General features: G+C 49.0%; 1 protein-coding gene across 5 annotated transcripts in view; it reads right to left on the reverse strand.

Moving 5' to 3' along the window:
- The window catches only part of OPCML (opioid binding protein/cell adhesion molecule like), a 1,279,663-nt gene that overhangs the window by 564,144 nt on the left and 702,683 nt on the right, over nucleotides 1-12,836 (reverse strand). For 3 of the 5 annotated variants that reach the window (XM_058289337.2, XM_058289338.2, XM_071212433.1), the window contains exon 3: nucleotides 7,056-7,140. In XM_058289337.2, coding sequence (XP_058145320.1) covers nucleotides 7,056-7,140 — 85 coding nt within the window. Of the gene's footprint in view, nucleotides 1-7,055; nucleotides 7,141-8,544; nucleotides 8,661-12,836 lie in introns of those variants that run through there. The other 2 variants (XM_058289340.2, XM_058289339.1) reach the window with 2 other exon arrangements.

Below are 12,836 nucleotides of genomic sequence, written 5' to 3' on the forward strand. Positions count from 1 at the left end.
ATATTTTGAAAACTAAATGAATTGATAAGGAATTGGCCAGCGTCCAACACATAGTAAATCATAAGGAGTATTTTTTTTTTTTTGGTATTTGTTTTAATAGGATTTTTTGTTTAAAAAGACACCCTTTGCAGATTTTATGAAAGGGTCTGTTATCCTGCAGGGAGAGTGGCAGGAGGCTCAAACATTCCCCCGTTCCACCCATCTGGCTCCTGGTTCTAAGCAGGCTGAGGAGCAGAGCGCTCACAGCTTCCATTTTCACTTCTGAAAAAAGGATGCACCAGGGAATAAAAAGCACCGTGAAGGTGTCGTTTGGTGGGAGACAGGAAGGGACTGAAAATGGACCAAGGGGGAAAGGATGGCGTCCCCTGCCCCAACACGCCCCACCTGCCAAGGTCGGCACCAGTTCTGCTAACGCCAGCATTAGCCAAAGCAGCTTCGTGCAGGGCAATAATAGATAAGTAAACAAACAATCCGGAAATAACCCGGTACTGTTTTGTTGTATTAAGAAGAGAAGGAGAGAGAGAACGTTTCCTAACAGGCAATGCGTATTTCTGCAAACCCTGAAGATGTCTTGGAGGGCAATTCCCTCTTCTTCTCTCACAACTGTGAAGACTGCTTCCTGTTAATAAGTAATTTTAAAGTCCTCCCCTGGGAAGGTCAAGTAAAGCCCATTTTACTCCTTTTCTCTGCTGCATCTCCCTGCTGGATCCCATCGGGTCCGTAACACGCTGCTGGCCGGTCCTGCCGGCCGCCTTCTCAGAAGCAGCACACCGTCAGCGCAGCAAGCAGGACATGGGCAGAGCCCTTTTTCCCGAATGAAGGAGTGGAAATGAGAAAGACAGGCTGAGACTAAGCCCAAGGACCAGTTCTGACCAAAGGCCATGCAATGAGCCAACAGGCTTGTACGTGCTGCAGCATTTTCCAGATCACGTCGGGAGCCACGGGGCGTAAAGCTCTGAGCTCCCGAGCCCACATTCCTCCCCTTCCCTGTGCTGGAGTGAGGGCGTGTGCAAGGGCTTACTGGTCTTGGCATGGAGAACCATTCTCCCAGTAAGTGATATTAAAGACAGTCACAGAATCAAGCAAGCCCTGCTCTTCCAGGCGTGCTGATGCTGGGGCCAGGGTTCTCTCCAGGAGACACAGCCCCAGGCACACCCATTCGGCCCCCGTCAGACCCTCCTCACACCCCCTACCCACCTCCTTGCATCTCCAGCAAGGCAATCCTCTGCAGACACTGGCTTTGCCCCATCCTGCCACTGCTAAGATCCACCTTCTCTCTGCTACCTTGTTGTTGTGTTGGCCTCAGGGATAGTGAAGAGTTTTGCATAGTTTCAGATAAAATTGCAACTGTTGGCTGATGTCCTGTCCCCTCTGGCAAGTGAATTGAGGGGAATCCAAAAGCCCTGCAGGCCTCAGAGATCTCTAACCCACTGCTGGTACCAGAATGTTCCCGCATCATATTCTGAAGAGAATGAAATAGTTAGATACAAGCACTTCACTGCTGTAGAGGTAATAATACATTGCAAGAGGTAGGATTTAGGTAGGATGGATTAAAGCATTCAACAAATACTTAGTTCTTTAATCCTTAGCATCCACAGCAATCCCTGGACTCAAAATATAAGAAGCGACTCCAAGCCTCCCCGAGCTCACAATCCACCTGCAACCACACATGAAAGCAGTCACAGGTCCAGTGCGTACCTGCGAGAGCAGAGGTCTGAGCCAAGAATTAGTGGGACTCAGATCAGAATAGACTTGATCCCAAGCAGGAAGTGGGAGGCTGAGTAGATTGGGAAGTGAGGGACGGATTTTAAAAACAGATGAGAACTAGACAAGATGTAGAGGATGGCAGGCTGTTGATGTGGAGTTTCATTTAGTGTCAATAGCAACCGGCATGCATATGCTGCCTTGTTGCTAAGAGAAACTACCCACCGTTCATCTCACCTCATGTGAGACCGGGCGAGCTTGTCCCCATGCTCTGAAGGTCTACGTGGTGCACTCAGGTTGTGCCCTCAGTGTGACGACTAACGCACAGGTGTACGGGCCTCTGGGCCCAGGGCAGTCCTTGGGCTGGGAAGCAAATGCCAGAGTGGGAGGCCCTTCAACTGGAGGTGCAGGGTGACGGCGAAGGGGACCTGGGTCAGCAGGTCAAGTCAGTGACCTACAAACCATCAAAGTTGGGGCTTCTCCTCAGAGGCCTTCTGGAACTTTCCAAGGAACATGTCCAAATGTCTGAGGACCACTTAGCCTTGCTGGGGAGCTCTAGAGCAGGAAAGGGTTTGAGTGCAATGATTCTCCTCTCTGAACCCACAGGATGAGCTTTATAGGAATTCAGCACCCTGTCAGTGGGCCATACGCTGGAATTCACGCTCCCCGGTGTAACGGGGTCAGACTCACTTACAGTTCCCCTACGCATGGCTCTTCTGCCCCTTTTATTTGAACCTATAATTAGCATGATACTTGATAAATATATATCCCAGAGACTTAAATCTTTGGACTGCTCATATGCGGGTTGAGTTCTGAATCTCAGCAGAGTTGTAACACTTACTCTCCAGTTCATTGGACTCACCCATGACAACTAACAAGGAGATGATGATGGACAATGACCATCCCCCAAAAAACAGAGTATCTACAACTGCAAGCAAGACAGTTCCTTCCATCTGCCCCATGGGATCTAAGCCCCTCTCAATTAGAAACAATAGACATCATCATCCCAAAATTCTCCAGTTTGGGGAATGAACAATGGACTAAAGTAGACTTATTGTTATTCTATTATAAATTTACTATTATTCTAGAAATGGAAGAACTTTAATCATTGATATAAAGGCAGAGGCCACCAGAGTTTCTGAGGGGAAGGAGAGGGAAGAATAGGTATAACATCGTGGCATTTTTGGAACATTGAAATCGTCCTGCATGGCATTGCAATGACACATACAGGTCATTATACATTTTGTCACAACCTATAAAATTGTGTGGAGCAGAGTGTAACTTATAATGTAAACTATAGTCCACAGTTAGCAGCAATGCTTCAATATGTGTTCATCAATTGTAACAAATGTACCACACTAATAAAGGATGTTATTAATGTGAGAAAGTGTGGGAGGAGAAGGGGATAGTGCATATGGGAATCCCATATATATTTTTTTATGTAATATTTATGTAATCTAAAGCTTATTAAGAAATTTTTTTAAAAATTTAAATTACTGGATGAACTTTAAAAGTGCCTCTGCCCCTGCCCGGCCCCAGAGATTTTGACTGAATGGATCCAGGAGCCTGGCATCGCCATTTTCACAAAGCCTCCCAGGTAACTCCAATGTGCAGACTGGTTAGTACCTCTCCTTTACCAGCCTTCTCTGGACTGGTCCCTGCATGAGTGTCTTTGTATGTCCTTATCTTCCAGGATCAAGGGCAAAGACTTTGTAATTATGTGTACCCTTCCTTATTTAGTTTGGGTAACTTATACAGTGAAGCAGAGGTCTCACGCTTGTTTTGAAGGACTTAATGGCCACTCTGAAGTTCCTACTTTCTTCTAAAGGAAAATCTGACAGTGAGTACAAAATATAGAAAGAAAGGGGGAAGGGAGGGAGGGAGGGAAGTCCTTTGGAACTCTATCATCCCAGCAACTTTGCAAAACCCTATGGCTAAGATGACTCCTTGGCAATTAGTTAACCCTCAAACACTTGGCCGTGAGTGGATTAGCACAGAACTCTGAATGAAAATGTAGAGGTATTTTAGAAAAGACCATTAAGTCCATACCACAAACTTGCATCTGCCAAACTGATGTCCTGCTATTGAAATAAGCCAGTACGATGGTGCAGCCTCTTCCCACTCAGTGGAAGTTACAGCAACAGCACTTGTTCCCTCACCCCACCCCACCGCCTCCAGATGTTTAATGTACAGAGAAGAAGTTGTTCTGTGGAGAAACTCAAGCAAGTTTAGAAACCATTGGGGCCCACGAAGCAAGCACATCTGGCTGTCATCTGTGCAATAGAGATGCTTAATGGATACCAGCTGACCCCATTGAGGCTTGTGGGCTCATTTCCCTGATGTGGGCACTGATTCAGACGCAGTACTCCTAGACACTTGTCATATCTAATCTCACTGAAAGGCACAGAACGTTTTTAACCCAACAGCAGATAATTGTAATGAAATGATTCTGGCCAAGAGGGCCCATTTGTAATAATGAATTCAAATCAGATTCATAGAAGCTGTAATTCAACAATAGTGAATCCCTCCTTCATTTTCCATATCATCTTTCTCCCAAGAAGGCAAAATACCTCAATATTCAAATACTTATTTTTACTTTTCAGGGAGCCCTATGAAGTAGATATTAGGAAGATAATATTGCCTCACTTATATAAATTGAGTTTCATCCACATTCAGAACTTCAGTGTCATCTTTAGCGCATCACTTCTTAATGTCCCTCAGTGCAAAAACCTATCACAGTGAAACTGCTGTCCCCATGTAAGGACACCATTCTTCTCTAAGCCGTGGGACTTTTCATTGTAGAACTCGAAGGAAGACCCAGGTTTCCAGACTCCTTAGCTTTCCGCTCTGGGTCTTTGGACTCCTATGTGACATCATTCAAGATTTAGAAATGGGTTTTAGAGCAGTAACATTAGAAAAGGCTCTGTAGCTGATGGGTGTGAGTATCATTCAGCTTTTGTCGGTGCATTCTGAACGTATATATTCTGAACACAGAATTCCCAATGGAACATTTTTAGGAGCCCAGCGAGTGCTCTTGATCATACTTAAGGATTATCATTTTTTTAAAAAACAAAAAATAGCACAGAATAAAGCCTGGTGCTTTTATCTGGGGTTAAGGTTATGGCCTTTCACAACTAGAAACACGGATTCCTCTTTAAACTACCGACAAATGAGTTTTTGGTTAAGACGGTATCCAACAGTTAGTAAAGCAAAAAGAGAGCTGGAAAAAAGAGGAGTGAGATTGGGACCCACAAAAAATGACAGGAGATTTCATATTGTTTTCAGAAATATTGTGATAATCATGAAATCCAAGCCTTTAAAAAATCAGGGAGTAACAAGAAATAATGGAGGTAAGAAAAGGAGAAGAGAGTGTATAGGCTGAAACATAAATAGTGAAGGAATTTAATGAAAAGGAAGGAAGGAAAAAAAAGAAGACCATGAGCCATAAATGAAGGGATATATAAAGAGATTAAAATGTGGACAATGTGCTGCATTTCTCTATTGGAGGGGGAAATATACAGAAGAGGAGAGGCAAAATCAGCATAAAACATGCTTACGTGAAAATACTAAAACACGCAGTCAGGTAACAGATAACAGTTATACTAGAACATGGAGGGGTTTTTTTTTTTTCCCCACAAAGCATAAAAAGCTACTATTCAGCGTTTCCTTTTTTATTCCCTTTCCCATTACCAAGCCCAGCTGCTAAACATTAGAATTGAAGATCATGAAAACAGGCCAGCAGCTAATAAAAAAAATAAATAAATAAATTTAAAAAACAGAGCAGAGCTGGCCCTCTACTGGTGGAGTGTTCTTACTGCACCCCAGAAAACAGAAGACTCCAGTTTTTAAGTTCCTGGCTAACTCTGAGGGGTAAGAAAAGGAAGGAGCATTTGAGAGTTCTTGCTCAGAAGCCACCTTCAACCCTGGACCTCACTGCCCCAGGGAAAGACTAGACCATAAAGACAGAAGAGTGCCAGCATCATCCCCCCTTGACAGGTGCTTTGTAGCCCATGAGCTACTCTTACCTTGAGCCTAAGATCCCACTGCATATGCATATCCAGTGAGTTTCCTTACTCAGAGAGAGGATTCACCAAACATCTGTGGGGCAATTATTAGGGACATTATACTCTAATTGAGGGCACGTTGAGGGGTCCCCACGTGCCCAGAATGGCTTTTCCTTTGTGCCGTGAGGGGATGCACATCCCTCTCTTGCTTTTTTTTCTGTATCCTAGTGGCCCTAAGAAGAGCAAATAGGATGCTGAGAACTGTTTTCCAGTGCAAAAGAAGATTCACCCAAGAATCACCCAAAGTGGCAAGAACCCAAAATACTTGGCCTTAGGAAAGAAGAGCTGGGAACCCAGAGCCCTTTCTTTGCTTCCCAAGGGAAAGAGGCATCCAGATGCAGGAGGCTTAACCGAGGCGGCCAGGCAAGAGACCAGAGACCCCACCTTCCTTCTCTCCGTGGGAGAAGCCAGGCCTCTTGGTTGTGGAATCTGGGGCCGAATATTTTATTGTCACCATAACCATGAAAGTCATAGGGCAAAATGCATTTACCCGGTGACTATGGTGAGACATTGTTAAGCTGGGAATGTCCCTGAATGGGTCTCCCAGGACCAGAACTGCCTCATTAAAGGGATAAAAGAGGATATCTGCTGAGCTGGTGGAAAGTGGTGGTTGCATTTTTATGCAAGTCTCTGCTGCCGCAGGCCCATTCCCCAAAGGTTCATATTCCAAGGATCTCCACCCTCTGCCTGGAGCCTGTAAGTGATTCTCTGTAACTCATTAAGGTAAAACAAAAAGCTTTCCTAGTGTGCTTCTTGCACAGGAGTGATGTCGCTGCAGAAAAGCTACACGTTTCCTCTCCTTGGCCCAAGCCTGCGATGAAAAAACTGCCCCCGTAATTTATAATAGGGGCCCCAGGAGTACCACGTGGAGTTGACATGAGCTGCTGCTTCTTCAGCAGACTCGTCGGCGCGCTTGGCCCTGACGCCTGGGTTAGCCTGCCCATCCTGAGGACGATCCCACCCATGGCATACCTTCTGGCCTGGGACAGAGCCATCAACGCATCCAGCAATGCCAGGCTTCCTCCCATCCTTCCAGCCCCGTGCCCTCATGTTCTCAGAGTGGATGCAGCCACGCCGTGGCCACCAGACACAGGACGCTCCAGCGAGGCCCTCAGTGGCCACTGTTAAGTACGACCCTGGACCCGGAGGGCCGCCGCAAAAGACCAAAGCCTCCAGACGGGGGCGGGTCCCGCACGAAGCCCTCTCACCACCCCCCAGCTCCCTCGCCCCTGCCCCGGTGATGGCACCCCAGGGGCCCAGCGCCCCCGCTGCAGTAGAGCTCCCTACCTGAGGGTGGCGCTCTCCCCTTGCCGGACCGTCACGTTGTCCATGGCTTTGGGGAAGGTGGCGTCTCCGCTGCGCACCGGCACTCCTGTGGGCACAAGGAACAGCAGCCTGAGGGACACGACCACGAGGCACTTCCAGGGCAGGAGCAGGTCCCCACAGACCCCCATCCTCGACAGACACAACTTCCCCCAACTCCGGCCGCAGCAGGGTCCTGGCGCCCGCGCACCAGCCGGCCACGGGCAGCGGTGGAAGGGATAGAGCCGGCCAGAAGCAGAGAGGGGGGAGGAGGGGGCAAGAGTCCAGGCTCTCCCGGGTCCAGTGAGTCTTCCTCGAATCCTGCCTCAGCTTTCCAGCCTGGCAGGACCAGGTGCCCCCTCCTGCATCCAAAAAAGCGCTTTCTCGACGCTCCCCTGGGGAGGAAGGAGGCGACCGGGAAAGGCGCGGAGGAAGGCGGGCGCAGAGGCGAAGGTCACGGATCGCTCTTCGTCTGCTCGCTCTTGAAGGCGAAGGCGCCCGCTACTTTAGGATTCAGTTCTGCAGAGGTCTGGCATCAAAAGTTTATAACCCAGAGAAGCGAGGCAAGTGTCTCTGACATAAAGGAGCTGTCATAAAAAGCTGCTGCTTCAAGGAGAGGAGAAACTGTTTTATTAGATCACACACATGTACAGATGTATTTATAAACCGGCCCGGATTTCCAGTCTGCACCCCGAAGGCGGTAAAAGTTCCCGGCCCAGGCCACGCCGCGCCCGCGGGTCCTCGGGCGCGTGGGGTGTCCTCGAGCCGGCTCGGGCGGGTCCCCTCGGCGGAGCGGCAGGCGCCGCGCTGGGCGCAGGGGAGGACCGCGCCGCTGGCGCCCGGAGGCCGAACCCCCGCGCCCGCCGCCGCCGCAGCCCGGGACCGCACCGCTCAGCGCCCGCGCCCCGCGCCCGCGTCGCCCCGCGCGCCGCCCGGGCCCGCGCCCGCTTCCCGGGTTGTCATGGCAGCCGCGGCGCGCTGACCGCCGCGGGGGCCCCGCGCTCTGGGCGCGCGGCGGGCTGGTGCGGGGCTGGGCGGGCGGCTCTTAACCCCCGCCGCGCCGGCCCGCAGCAGCCTGGGCGCGGGATCCACGCGGGGCCGGCCGGCGCGCGCCCTGTCGCTGCGTGCCTCGTCCTCCTCGCCGCGGCGCGCGCGCCAGAGGCTGCGAGAGAGAGAACGCGGCTAGGGGCGCCAATGCTTCCCCAGCATGGGGTGGGGGGGGGGGGAGGGGGGAGGCGGCCTGCAGAGGGCGGGCGGGAGGGAGGGAGTTCTGGGCAAAGCAGAGTGTTGGAAACTGACATTAGCGCCTTCCCTCCCCTGGATGCCAATGCAGGAGTTGCCAAACCCCACCCTGGAGGCCTGAACTCCAGTTCCCCTGCCAGGTAACCATTCCCCCAGCCGAGCCACAGCCCATGTCCAAGCTCCTCTGGGCCTTTGCGGAGATGTAGGATAAGCTCCTGGCGCCAGGACCCACCTCTGAAACGCTCAAGCCCCTCCATGGCCAGCCATCTCCTTCCTGGCAAATCTTAATTTGTTCTTTCTGCGCAACATGCAAAAGGGTCCCTATTCTAACCCGTGCTTGTTATGAGTGTGCCTTAGTGCCCTAAAAACAAGGACTGGGGTGGGGGTGGGGGGAAATTACTCTGAGCTGCTCAAAAGTATTGGGACGGATTTTCAGAGAAGCCTTCTAGGACTTTATGGTCACAGCGTGTGGCAGCCCCATCGGGGCTTTGGACAGGGACCGGGTGAGCTCGTTCTCAGAGGCCAACCCCTCGGTTTCCTTGGGGCTCAGATGAATTTCTTCCAGGACTGAATTCAAGGGCTCAGGCTTTCCTTGGCATGTCGTGATGCGTTTTTCTGTTCCACCTGGCAGGAGCCTCCCCATATTGCATCCTCTCACTCTTTATCCCAATTTAATGGTTGCTGTGGGATACCTTGCTGTGTTCTTTCCCAAATCCTTTTGTTAGATTAGGCTGGGCTCTGAACAATTGTAAAAACTAAAATTTAATTCGAAAAATAAGCATTAGGCTGTTATCATTTATTACCTTAGTTGCTGAAGGATGCAGAGGCTTGCTGTGTGGTCTCGCTGGTGAGGGGCCGAACAGCAAGAAAGCACTGCTCCACCCGCCGCTTGCAAACCAGTGAGCCCATGTTTATTTTTAGGTCTAAAAATTTTAATTAGAGCAACAGACCTCAGAAAAGGAGAATACTTATCACAGGTGAAACAATACATGTCTTAGATCCTTGAATGCATGGATTAGATTCTTTCCAGAAAGCAGACCTTCACAGAGGCAAGATGGGGCTCCGTGAGCCCCTGGACCACACTCCTGGGAGAAATGATACAGAGAAGAGGGTCCGGGGGCTCAGGCAGCAGCCAAGCTTATTTTGGGATCACCCACCAGTGCTAGTGGCACACATCTCCCTTAGGATTTGGGCATTGCTGGGTTTTCTGTGCACACACAGCCCCTAATCCTCCAAACGCTATGATGCTCTGGTTCTTTCTCACTGCCTGGAAAGGCGTTCTTGAGTGCTTCCCCTGTGCGAAGGTGAAAGCGTGAGCTGGTGCTTACGGTCAATTACAGAGTTTGATTCTTGAACACTGCCTTTCCCGGCCAAGGAAACAAACCTGTGCTCCACACTGCCTGGGAGGGGTGGGTGGCAGTGCCAACCGGGTGCAGAAACTCAAGTAATATCCCCTATTTGGGTACCTGCTGGTTCTATTGCTGCTCAGGAGATGAAAGTGCTAATGGGAAGAGTTGTTGGGGAAGAACAGGAAAGAAAGGAAGGAGGGGAGGGAAGGAGGGAGGATGAGATTCCTTGTAAGAAGAGAAATGGCTGAAGCTGGTAAAGAAGACAGGCAGAGACAGGTAACTGTTGGGCCTAGAATTACTTAATAAGACATGATACTAGTAAGTCCTGCCCTTGGGGAGGGAATACACTGAGTATCCTGTTTTTGTTTTTGTTGACCTGGCTCCTGCCACTAGAAATATCTGAGGGCCTAGAGAGCAGAGCTGTTGTCCCGTTCTGTAAGACTGGCTCCTAGCTCCATACTGGTGGAATGACTACATGGGATGAAAATTGAAGGCTTGTGAATCAAATAAACCAATGCACAGAGCTGATCTTTTTGTTACTCTGTGTCACTTTACAGTTTTGAAGGGGGAGTTTCATTCATTTGTAGGGCATTGAGAGGACCAGTATGTCCATTTATGAAATGGAAAACTAATACCAAATTGAAACAGGAAAAAGCAAAAGGGATGAGGTTCCCAATGAACAAAGACTGAAGTAACTCACATCAGAAATTTTTTTTTATGAAATGCATGGCTGAGTACCATGATAGAGGGATCCACAGCAAAACCACTTTTGAAGGCTGGGCATCACATTGATGTGATGTCTGAAAGTGTGAGTTCTGAAGTTGACTATCTCCACCTTCTACCTGTGTGAATGGCACCAGCAATCCTGTAGGGCTGGAGGATAGTTAGTGGGCTAATAATACAATAACGCTCATCACTGAAGGACATGGCACACTAGGGGAGTTTAATATCTATCAGTTATGATACCAGAACATAACTCCTGCTTTCATATGACAACAAATTGTGACATGTAAAGAGATGTCAGTGAGAGGATGTCAGGTTTCTGTGCACAAGCTAGGTCTTGGGCTGGAGGCCCTTTCATTTATAGCATTCTGAAGCAGAATGTGCAAAGCTGGATCCAGGTTGCATGGCAGCGATGCCCACGAAGAAAGGGGACCACGGACTAGCTTTCGGGAAAGCCATGAGAATGTGGATCCTTGCCAAAGGGAATTCTATCAGGTAGGAGAACAGAGAAGGCAGAAAGAAGGGCTGGAAACCTCATTTCAGAGTTCAGGGAACACTAGCAACGTGAAACTGCAAGGTAGTGTTTGGAACCTAATGAAGATAGAATGTCCCAGAGAAACCAGGCGAAAAAGAAAGGCACCATCTGAGAAACCCACTTATAATAATAGTCGGATGGTCACATTATTTCACTTCTAATTGCCTTAAATGAGATTGTGTGTCCATAACTCTCCTGCTTGCACATGCACGCTGCCCAGTGAGGAAGCTTAGCTCAGACCCTGAAGAGTTGCCTCTTGCGGGGAAGCTACCAGCCAAAGGTATGTACATACTCACGTCGTCGAAGGCAGGAGCAGACGTGGGAAACTGGGGGAGGCAGGCTTTGTGGGACAGCAACTTCAGCTCAGTACCCAATCACCTGTCCTGATGACTAAGCTCACACCAGACCCCTGAAAGTCCTAAGTGCTGTGTTGAGGCTGCTGTGGGTGGAACCGACCCAGCAACCCAGGACCAGGGGCTGTGACAACTATCTAGTCAAAGACACCACATTATCTGCCTTGTAGTCTTTGAAAATTCACTGCCATCCAGCAGGGAATAGCCAAGATAATGGGCTAGAGATTCAGTGTTTAACAAGAAAGATCAACTTCCTGAAACGTGTTCGTTCTGCGAGGGCATGAGAGCAGTGTTGAAGAGATAAAGAGATAGATGTTAAATAAGTAAACAAAGACAAATGTTCAGATTGTGCTAAGTGCTATAAATTTTGGGACAAAAAAAACAAACAGACTGATGGGTTAGAAAGAGGGATGAACTGGATAGTCGTGGAAAGCCTCTTAGAAGGACATTGGAGCTGAGACTGGGATGACCAGAAGGAGCCAGCCCTAGGAAGCCCTGAAGCAGGACAAAGGCTGAAGGTAGGGGCAGGAGACTGAGGAGCTGCTGGATCCAGGAGGAGAGGAAAGCCCACTTAGCTGGGCCTCAGAAGCCATGGCAACTGGTGGGGAATTTATCCCAAGTACAGTGCAGCAACTTCTGAAAACTTCAGGCAGGTGAGTAACACAGCCTGCTTTATCAAGCTTAAAATGTTGCTCTGGCTGTCATGTAGAGAATGGATAGTGGGAGTACAGAGGGGAAGCAGGGAGAGGGTCGAGAGTAGATCAGAGAAAGTGGATGTGGCTCAAGCAATTGAACTCCCACCTACTTCAAGGGAGGCCCTGGATTTGGTTCCCGGGGCCTCCTAAGGAAGATGAGCAAGACAGCAATCTTAAGTGACAGGCAGGCACAACAAGCTGACCCAACAAGATGACACGACAAGAGACACAAGGAGGAATACATAAGGAGAAACAGAACAAAGCTGGGAGTGGAAGTAGCTCAAGTGATTAGGTGCCTCCTTCCCACATGGGTTCGGTTCCTGGTGCCTTCTAAAAAAAGACCAGCTACAATAAAACAGACACCACAAAACGGATAACAACAAGGTTGTGGGGAGAAATAAATAAATAAAATAAAACGTTTTCAAAAAGGGAGCAGATCAGGCAAGAAATGATGGCAGTGGCCATAGTGACTGAGGAAAATGGGAAGATATATGGAGGCTCCGCAGTTAGGACTTCCCCAGGGTTTGGGTTTGGGAATGGAGGAAAAGCACGGGTTGAGGATGGCGTCTATTGTTTTGATTAGTAACTGGGTAGTGTCATTTCCTGCAGTGGACATGCTTCTAGAAGGAATAGGTCTTGGAAGGCAGAGGTTTGAAGAGTGAATGAAGAGTCCCAATGAAGTTTTGATGGATATTAGCTCAAGAGACAGCCACAGATTGATGAAGGCTGAAGTGGGAGAAAAGAGTATGGAGCTCATCGATGATGGCTGAGGAGATTTTTACTGCCTTATCCAAAACCTACTCACCTGCTTACTGGGAAAAAATGATGGTGAAACTTTCTGCTATATGTAGTGTGTGCATTTGTGTATG

The sequence above is a fragment of the Dasypus novemcinctus genome, chromosome 27, assembly GCF_030445035.2.
Source record: "Dasypus novemcinctus isolate mDasNov1 chromosome 27, mDasNov1.1.hap2, whole genome shotgun sequence".
In the NCBI taxonomy this organism is placed as follows: Eukaryota; Metazoa; Chordata; class Mammalia; order Cingulata; family Dasypodidae; genus Dasypus; species Dasypus novemcinctus.